At 31.6% G+C, this 10223-nt stretch overlaps 1 protein-coding gene across 1 annotated transcript; it reads left to right on the plus strand.

Annotated features, from left to right (window-relative positions):
- Positions 1–4956: 4956 nt before the first annotated feature.
- On the plus strand, positions 4957–7181 carry LOC111027031 (zinc finger protein interacting with ribonucleoprotein K-like). Its single transcript, XM_022305232.1, has 5 exons — positions 4957–5049; positions 5621–5650; positions 5719–5769; positions 5878–5907; positions 6135–7181. Exons 1-5 carry the CDS (start codon positions 4957–4959, stop codon positions 7179–7181), a joined length of 1251 nt encoding a protein of 416 aa, XP_022160924.1.
- Positions 7182–10223: the final 3042 nt, after the last annotated feature.

The raw sequence follows: 10223 nt of genomic DNA on the forward strand, positions 1-10223 counted from the left end.
CCTCCCAACCACATCCCCCCTAAAAAGTTTTATTTTATTCTATATTTTACATTACAAGTACATCAACTCAACAAAACCATTTACTATTATTTATTTAACATAGGCAACTAGTTACAGAATTTTCACTTTAAAATATTAAGGTAGAAGTATTTAATAAAATATTCTTAAATATTTAATGATATTAAATTAATATAAATAAAATTTCAATAAATTGTATATGAATTCTAAATAAACCGACTGTCTTCATAATGTTTTTTCGACTTGTATTATTTTTCGAAAAAAAATACAAAAAAAAAACAACCTTGTCCGACGTCGAACCACGCACCCGTCAATCAAGGGCTCGCTGTTCGCACCACTGCGCCGCTCGATTCTTGTTCTCTTCGTGGCGAATCATTCTATTTAGCCGCTGTATTAAACTTTCGATTCAATATAATATATTATTTCGTCGGACCCCATATTGTCTTTTCCTGTTCGTACGTCACTTTCTCTCCAGCCGTTTTCGAGCCCTCGTCGCCGTTTCGCTGCTTCAGAGTTTTTTGTTTTATTACAGTTTTTTGTTCGTTTTTTTTTTAAAAAACCGAATATAGTGCTTCGCTGTCTCAGCCACCTCAAGGATCTACTGTTCATTCTTCCACGCGTAAGTGCCATTACCAGCGAGATTACTGTTGTTTACCCGTACCCTGCTTCATGATGGCGCGGAATTTGAAATTTAAACCGTTCTTGACTATACGGTGTGCGCAAAGCGTTCTAGTGTGTATACGTATAGTGCTGCAGCGATCGATATTTCGAAAATTTAATTTAATTTTATGTATAACATACCAAAAGTTACCCCCCCCTTTTTTTGATTTAAGTATATCTCGTTCGGGGTTTAACTTGGGTGCACCGTTTCCTCATCAAAAATTTTTTTATTACAACCACTAAATAGTCCCCTCATAGTCCCCCAACGACAATTTGAAAAAAAAAAGGTGGGTAAGTGGATGTACCGTTTCTCCAACAGAATTTTGTTGTTACAACCACTAAATAGTCCCTTCAAAGTCGGGGCACTTTTGACCCCCCAAAAAAAAATATATTGGAAAAACATTGAGTTCTCGTCGGACGTTTGTGAAATTCAAGAATCTGGTGTTTTATGGTTCGCCGATGAAAAGTTGCGTTTTGTGCCGAGTCCGTGGGATCAGTGTTTCCCGAGTTATCGGGTGCCCAAAAGTTCAAAAGTATGTGTATCCGGTGGCAAGTTTTTTTTTTTAAGCGTATATCGTTTTCTTCACATGAGTTTGTAAACCGAAGTTTTCCGTAAGGTTAACTGTTTTAGCATTTTATATCGATAGAGGACATGTGTACGCATCCGTGAGTTTTGTTTTCGAAGCTCTAAGTCAGTTGCCCAAAATGGGAGGGGTCGTCAAAGTCGGAGATATTAGGTATTTTTGCCTTTTTTTTTTGATTCCCCCCCCCTAGTTCGGCGGTTTTCCGTAAGGTTAACTGTTTTAGCATTTTATATCGATAGAGGACATGTGTACGCATCCGTGAGTTTTGGTTTCGAAGCCTTAAGTCAGTTGCCCAAAATGGGAGGGGTCGCCAAAGTCGGAGAAATTAGGTATTTTTGTCTTTTTTTTTTGATTTAATATATTTCGAAAAAAAAAAATTCTAAATTAATCCCCCCTTCTTTTGGGTTAAGTAAATCTCGGGTTTTGTCGTAGATGCACCGTTTCTCCACCAAAAATTTTGTTATTACAACCACTAAATAGTCAGTATGTCTTACTAAATGAAATAAAAATGTCTTATAAAAAAATAATTGTTACATTTTAGTAATAACAGTACCTATAATATGAGTTAAAACTTTTTTTTTAATAAATTTGTTTATTGTTTATAATATTTACATACAGTTAGTGATTACTTCCATGCGATTTTGAATTTGGAACATTTTCATTTATATTTTGTTGCAAGTTTCTATTTCTCTTGAATACTTTTTTTTTTGTTTCTTTTTTGGGTCGACCAACTGGCAATCGTTTACTTCACCTTGTTATACCTGGTCTTCTTCTGCTAATTGTAGTTGGTTGAACATTTATTAATATAACGCCATACCGATTGACAAATATGAAAACGGCATAGAACGGCATACTTTAAATTCAAATTAAATTATTTGTTAAAAATTACATACTGTACAATTTCATTTTATGATAGGTAGGTAATACTTAATTACATTTTTAGCCTAAACAATTATAAATAAGTACCTATTTTAGATAATTTAGAAATGTATTTTAATATATTTTATATTTAAGACAATTATATTATTATTCATTATATTAAAAATTGTATTCATATTTCTAAATAAAAATAGGTTCCTATATTTAGTTTTTTTTTTTTTTTAGGTCATAAAAAGTATCATAAATAATATTATATATCTATGTTGGTGTTATATATATTTAAAAAAATATACATTTACTTTAACACACACAAAACTACAAAACCACTGTTGATATTGTATTTTGTATAAAATACAAAACAAATAAAATATATTATATCGGGATTCAAAACCAATTTGTATAACAGATAATTAGATTTGACGATGAGTAATGAGCGTTAAGTTTAAATGCTAAACTGGAAAAAAGTAACAATAAAACATTTAAGATAAAATATAGGTATTGAATATTCTTTATTGATTTATTTACAGTCATTTTAGTATTAACTATATTATGTAATGATGTAGTTTAACACTATTTACTCATAGACCTGAGCTAGCTACCAATTTACTTTAGATTAGCATTATTATTAGGAAATAAAACAATAGACTTTCATTTTAATATCAACTATAGGTAGCAGGATTTGTAAATTATATAGGTAGTTATAATTATTTTGATGTAATTTTTAAGTATCATCAAAACAACTAATTTATTTAAACGTTTATTACTTCTACTATATAAATTTAAACATAATATGTTATATATATACTTAATCGATGTCCCGATGGCTATAAAATGAGACATAGTAACAATATCAATCTAATACAATATAAATATAAAACTACTTTTGGAAAACTAAATCCTTTAATTGTAGTAATTAATATTTGTATATAACTACCTAAGAATTAATAGGTTATATTAAGATATTATATCTTAAGTTTTACAAATACAAATATTTGAAGAAAAAATACAAATAATATTAAATTCTTGTGAACTCAACATCACCTTACAAACTATAACATGATGTGTTACCATAGTTAATTTTATTTTGTTTGATATTTTTTGATATGCTTATGTTATATTTGGTTAAAAAAAATAAACAATTGTTAATATTATTAAACTTATCAGTAACTTAAGCATTTAAAAATACCTATCAAAGTATGATGCATTTTTAATATATTGTTCTCTTTACCTACCTAATGTTTTTTAATGTAAATACTAAATAGTAATATAAGTTTTGTTATAACTTATACGATAAGTATTAGTCAACCCTTCCCAATTCATTAGCTAGGCATGCCCAATAAATATTGATTAAATTATAATGTTAAATATATGAAAATTATAAAGTATATACCTATAATATACATTAGTTTATTATGTGGAAAATCATTATATAATAAACATTACTTATTATGTAGGTAATATAATACTGATAATAATAATAATTAATAATAATAATAAAATTTATTTACTCGGCTAAATTAATTAATAGTAAATAAACATGTCATTCCATATACTCACCTGAAATACCTACTCATTTATCTCCATTCTGTGGCCCAATGTGTATTTTTTTCCATTCATCGAACCAATATCTCACTGTTCTGTATTTTGGATTTATATGAGCATTAGCCAACACTGTTGAATTAATACCATATGTCAGCTCTATTTTTTCTTCATGAATCTTTATTGATTCACTAATCCCTAATAAATTCCATTTATTGTATACTTCAATTTCTCAGGTGTATACAAGTATGAGATATAATCACCCAATTGTAAAATAATCATTTTACTTTTTACTTGTAATAAATAGTAATATGTAAAGTACACAATATAGGAATTATTTAGTTTTTAAATTTCAGATACTTACCAAGACCACTAGTAAAATATCCATTAAACATACAACGGACATCATCAGTAGGCCTCAAAAATGAAAATGCCTCACCTCATGTCAATGTGTGGTTATGGACATTTGTAAATGTTATTATTGCTGGTAAACCGGCCTCCTTAAAAATAATTAGTAGATGAAAATTATAACATACAGATACACATATAATAAAATGTATCTATATTATAATCCTCAATCAATAAATACAACTTTTAATATGAATTTGTTATTAAATAGATACCTTTACATATGAATCTTTTTTACAAGTATCTTTAGTTGTGAGTTTAATTGTGATATCAATTTTTGCCGGACAATTAGTATTTTTTGACTTTCCTTTTACATTTAATATTTTTTTTTTTTTTTGGAATGCACTATGATGACATACAAATACTTTTCTACATAGAAATAAATACATAACAATTTTTATGAATATAAAATTAAATTTGTTACCAACCGACAAACATATCTAGTGGACTGTTTTGAACTAAAAATGCACCAACTAGTTTTTGTTTCGATACTGTGCAATTGTATATATGAATTAATATCATTCTCATTAAGCAAATTAGTTCGAAACACATTAGGCTCAACTTCATTAATTTGGAACATTTTAAAGTTATTATAAGGTGATGGATCTTATATTCTATTTTTATATTCATAATATAATTTTACCAAATCGATAGTAAAATAATTGATAACATAAATATATACATATAATATATTCAATTATAAATGAAATAGTATTTAATTATTTTATATGAACCCTAAAATATTATTATGATTAAATTCACAAAATGTTGGTTAAGTAGAACCTAAATCCATGAATACTTATGCTATTAAATATATAACCAAAGGCCCATACAATGCCTATACTTAATTATTACTTATAATATAACAATGCATTTGGAATTTGCATGCATATCTACAGTTATAGTGGTAGTCAATGAAAACTTGAATTTGATTCAACTGACAACCAAGGACCAAGACCAAGTACCTATAATATATTATATGAAATAATATATGAAACCTATATATTATATGAAACTAGTAACTTCTCTATTTAGGTACATGATATTATGTATTATTGTGTACCTATTATGAATAATAATTGTAAATTGTAATAAATAATAAAAATAATAATAATACTGATTAGTGATAACAAAAAATATTTCGCGGCATTTTAAAATCAACCAATCGTAGAGGATGATTTTAATACAGGTGCCGAGCTCATAATATATGGAATGCTTATATTATGCATCCGGTGGCAAGTTTTTTTTTTAAGCGTATATCGTTTTCTTCACATGAGTTTGTGAACCGGAGTTTTCCGTAAGGTTAACTGTTTAGTATTTTATTTCGATAGAGGACATGTGTGTACGGGAGCACCTCCCCCTGCCCATTTTGGTTTTTTTTTACTGGTTTTATGTCTGGAAGGGCCCTAGGTTCCACCTCTCCGCGTGGAAACGTGGGGTTTTAATTTTTTGTTGAGTTTTAATGGACAAACTTTGATTTTTGTTTTCAAATTTCAAAATTTTGCTATTTTATTATATTTTTTTTTTTTTAGATTTTTGTTGTTATGGACCAAGGACCTTCAGTAAGTTTATTTTATTTATTTGTTAATTGTCATTTCATGTGACTTTTCATGTTTTTTTTGTAATTCAGACTAGTAGTGCAGGCCAAGATTTTGGAGGTTTTGTAAATGAACCCGTGAACGTAAGTTTATCACGTACATCTTATAATTTTTTTACTCGCAAGTTCACGTTTTATGTTTGTGTTGATGTTTGTTAATGAATTTTGTTTTTACAATTTTACGTTTTTTAGGAATCGCGGCCGACGTTAACTCCCGACAAGGTGAGTGAGATTTGGTTAAGTTAAAATTCTGCTACAGATTATAAATAATACAATATTAATAAAAAAAATAGAACTTTATGTATTTATTTAAAGTCTGGCAGCTGAATTGTAGAAAACATGATAATTTAAATATTAATACCAGCGGGTGACGACAACAACAACAACAACAACAAAAACAACAACAACAACAATAATAATAATAATATTATGTATTCATTTTATTGTAGGACCATGCAGCTAGACTGCTGTGCATTGTGGACGATATGTGCACTAGTGATATTTTGGATCGACATTTGGGTTTTGTCACTCACAAAACCCAAGAAGAACCCCTCGCCGCGTTTTCAAAAGAGGACCTGGCCTATTTGAAGCAACAAAGGACGATGTACATCGATGCGTGCGCTCCGTCCTCTCGTTTTACCATCGAACGGTGTGCGATGTTCGAGGAGGACGGAGGTGTTGGGGCGAAGGTAATGGCCGCCAAGGATTTGAAGAGTGGCACGGTAATACAGGAACTGTGTGGTAGGCTGGTGACGGTCAGGGAATCATTTCTAAAGCCAGGGCGAAATGATTTTTATGTAGTCTACAGCAACTTCAGTAAGAAGTCACAGTTATGGTTGGGTCCCGCGGCTTACGCCAACCATGACTGTGAAAGCAATTGTGATATTTACTTTCTGCGGAGCGGTGTGGCGTGCCTTCGCACCAACAGGCCAGTTCGCGTCGGTGAGGAAGTCACGGCTTTCTATGGCGAACATTATTTTGGGGCAAATAATGCGCATTGCCTTTGCGCAACTTGCAAGGAAAAAGTGGAAGGTGCGTATGCTAATACGGAACCTCCACTGAAAGCAACACCGTTGCTGCATTGCGCGCATTGTCCTGCAAAGTTTCTGTTTAAATCGTGGTTGGTGCGGCATCTTTCGAGGCACGTGGACATGTGTAAGTTTTCATGTGGGGTATGCGGTGAGTCCTTCAGCAGGAAATCGTCGTTGAATAGGCACGCCGTAGGCCACGATTACTCCATGACAAAATTCCCATGTACACTATGCCCAAAGTCCTTCACACGGAAAGAAGATGCCGCTCACCACTTAAACAGCGTCCACCTTAAATTGTCAACTCACCATTGCATGGATTGTGAGTTGACATTTAAGTCCAACAAGGAGATGCAGTATCACCACAACCGTTGCCACACTGGTTTAAAACCATTTGCCTGTGATCAGTGTGATGCGGCCTTTCATGCGCCAAATGCTTTGCATAACCACCGGAAAAGGCGGCATTAGATCGTGAGTGAAATATTATAATATACATTTAATAGCATCTTATTTCTAAATATCTTTAATTTGTTAAGTTAGGTTAGGTGATCTAGCATTCAATGTATATTTTCTTTGTTGTGGTTGTTATTTATAAAATTTAAATTTTAAATTTTGTTTTCAGATAACACGGGTTCTGACTGCCGTGACGGTGTGATTTTTTTTTTATCCGTTGTTCGGTTCGTGGATTAGGCCCATAGGGGATACCACGTAAAAAAAAACTGTCGACGTGGGAACGTCAGTGGATTAGGCCTTCGGGGATACCACTTAAAAAAAAACTGCCGACGTGGGAACGTCCGTGGATTAGGCCTTTCGGGGGATACCACGTAAAAAAAAACAGTGGATTAGGCCTATTGGGGAAACCACTGTAAAAAAAACGCATCCTATATACTATACCTCACTGGGTGATGTGGAAATTAGTATTAAAACATTTTTGTGACCCTAGGTTTTAAATTAATCAAGTACCTATTTATTTATTTTTTTTTTTTATTAACAGATGGCTTGGTTACTGACTGAACAAGAATATTACGAAAAAAGGAAGGAACATTATGCAGCCAACCCATCGCCTGGACCGCTGCATTGATTTGATTCCAGGATTCATTATCCGTTCCGCGGGGCCTCTCAGCCATCGGTTTCAGATATTGTATACCGGCAGTTGTTCAACTCGGTTGTTACCAACGCTGGCGCACCTCCGGCGGAATTGGTCATGGATGTAGGGGCTGGGGTTCCTCAGAGACCCATTGTGAGGGACCTCTATGTCGACTGTGCTTTGGGTTTACCTATTTGTAAAATTTAAATTTTTGCCGTATTAGTGTAGTCCTTAATAATTATTTTATTTTTAATTAAATTTTGTTTTTTTATAGCCAATGATGTCCCCCAGGTCCCCCAGTCACCTACCACCGGTATGGGGCAACATGTTAATTTTTTAATTGTTATTGATTTCGTTTAGTCCAATAATTATTTTATTTTTTAATTTTAATTTTTTCTTCTAGTCACTGAAAGGCTCCTGGACCCCCAGACGCCGACGGCTGTATTGGGGCAGAGTTTTCGGAAAATCATTGTTGTGTCGCCGGTTAAGGTAAAATTCAGTAGAGATGAGGAGGCGACTTTGAAACGTCTTGTTTTAGACCAGGACCCGATATTGAACACCGCTGATGGCCTATGTAAGTTGTTGAACACGCCGACGTTCAACCAAACACCCAGGACCTTGGCGTCCATTAGGACCAAGGTGCGGGATTTGAAGAAGAATTTAGAGCGGTCGTGCGGTTCGCCTGAGTTTTTTTTTTGTAGCCGTTGTTCGGTTCGTGGATTAGGCCTTTTGGGGGATACCACTTTAAAAAGAACTGTCGACGTGGGAACGTCAGTGGATTAGGCCTCTTGGGGAAACCACTTTTAAAAAAACGCGCTGTAGCTGATACCCCGTGGGTAGTGTGGAAATTCAGCTAGTACGTGGGCATTGCAGCTGACACTGACAAGACTAAGACTGGACTTAAGTGCCTTTAGTATTAGCTATATCAGGTGTGTTTATTGATCTATTTTAAATAGACGTATAATTGTTGTAAAATAAAATGTTTATTCAATAAAAAAACAAGTGATCATCATTATAACTGTTATACATTACATGTGTTTTAGAAAAAATAAATAAATAACGAAGTAACATATTAAATAAATACATAATTATTATTGTACTTTTATGACTTATTTATTTTTTCAGAGATTTCAAAGCAAGTATTAAAACAGCTTGTAACACTAAACGCACGTGCAAAAGAAAATTCTGAATACCTACACATTTTGATATTAAATATTAATGATATTCAAGAAAAAATAAACAAAATGTCAAATTCAAATTTATCCACAGCTTATAATATTATAACTGACAAATAGCAGAACTGTTTTCAAAATTTCCAGTTTCAAATGAAGATCAACTAAATGAAATGACAGATGAAATAAAACATTTTGATATTGAACGATTGGTTAGTATAATGGGTTATTATTCAAAATATATTATATTCAAGCCTTCCTCCACCTGTCACTTAAGATTATTCAGAAAATATTCCTTTTGAAAATTTTGATGTATCTAAATCTTAATATTAATAATTTGAGTTATATAACTTTGTGTACTAAGGATAATACATCGATGGTAATGGGTTAAATGGCTATGGGGCTTAGATAATTTAAAAATGTTGTTAATTGCTATTGATTTATTAATATAAATTATAAATAATTGGTATCCCTAGCATAGACATTTAAATAACTCGGAAAGTAGGTACTCATTAGAATTGTGATTTTGATACATCCAAATTTTCAAGAAAATCTTTGACTAATAATAATTTGCAATAAAAAAAAAAAATGATTCTCATTTAAAAAATAGAATTTTGTATTGCCATAGTTATTATTATATTAGGTACAAATGTTTGCTTTAATTGGGGGCTCAGATTAAAAGGAACTTACTAGAAGAATATTAAAGAAACTCATGTCTGAAAAACTTGCTGCTGTGTATAGTTTACACTTTACAGTACAAAAAGGAAGAGGATTAAAAATAGCCTTGCACAGGTATATTTCTTTCAACATTATTGAGTAGTAAGTATTAATTCAAAATTTTTTTTTTTATATATATTCATAATCAAGTACTTATTTTTTCTTGATACAAATATTAACTCAACAATATTCTTATTATTATTATTTATTTATTACGGGCAGTGAGTCCAATATATTGTACAAAAATATATAAATTCTACCTAAGTGAGTGTGTTACAGTTACCCAACTTTACAAGTAGAGATTATAGAGAAGTAGTTTTAATAATACAAAACACATGATATACCTATAGTATTTACTGACACATATACATTTAAATTTTTAGGTTAGTATTAAGGTTTGCAATTTGTATTAGTATCTAATAAATAAGTGAGGGTGCTTATTGCCAAGGCTCATCATCCTATCAATTGGTTGGTTTCTGCCGTAATTAGTATTGTGTGGAGTAATAGCGAAGGGAGTGGAAGATCTAGTTAAAC

Source organism: Myzus persicae, unplaced genomic scaffold (genome assembly GCF_001856785.1).
Source record: "Myzus persicae strain clone G006 unplaced genomic scaffold, MPER_G0061.0, whole genome shotgun sequence".
NCBI lineage: Eukaryota > Metazoa > Arthropoda > Insecta > Hemiptera > Aphididae > Myzus > Myzus persicae.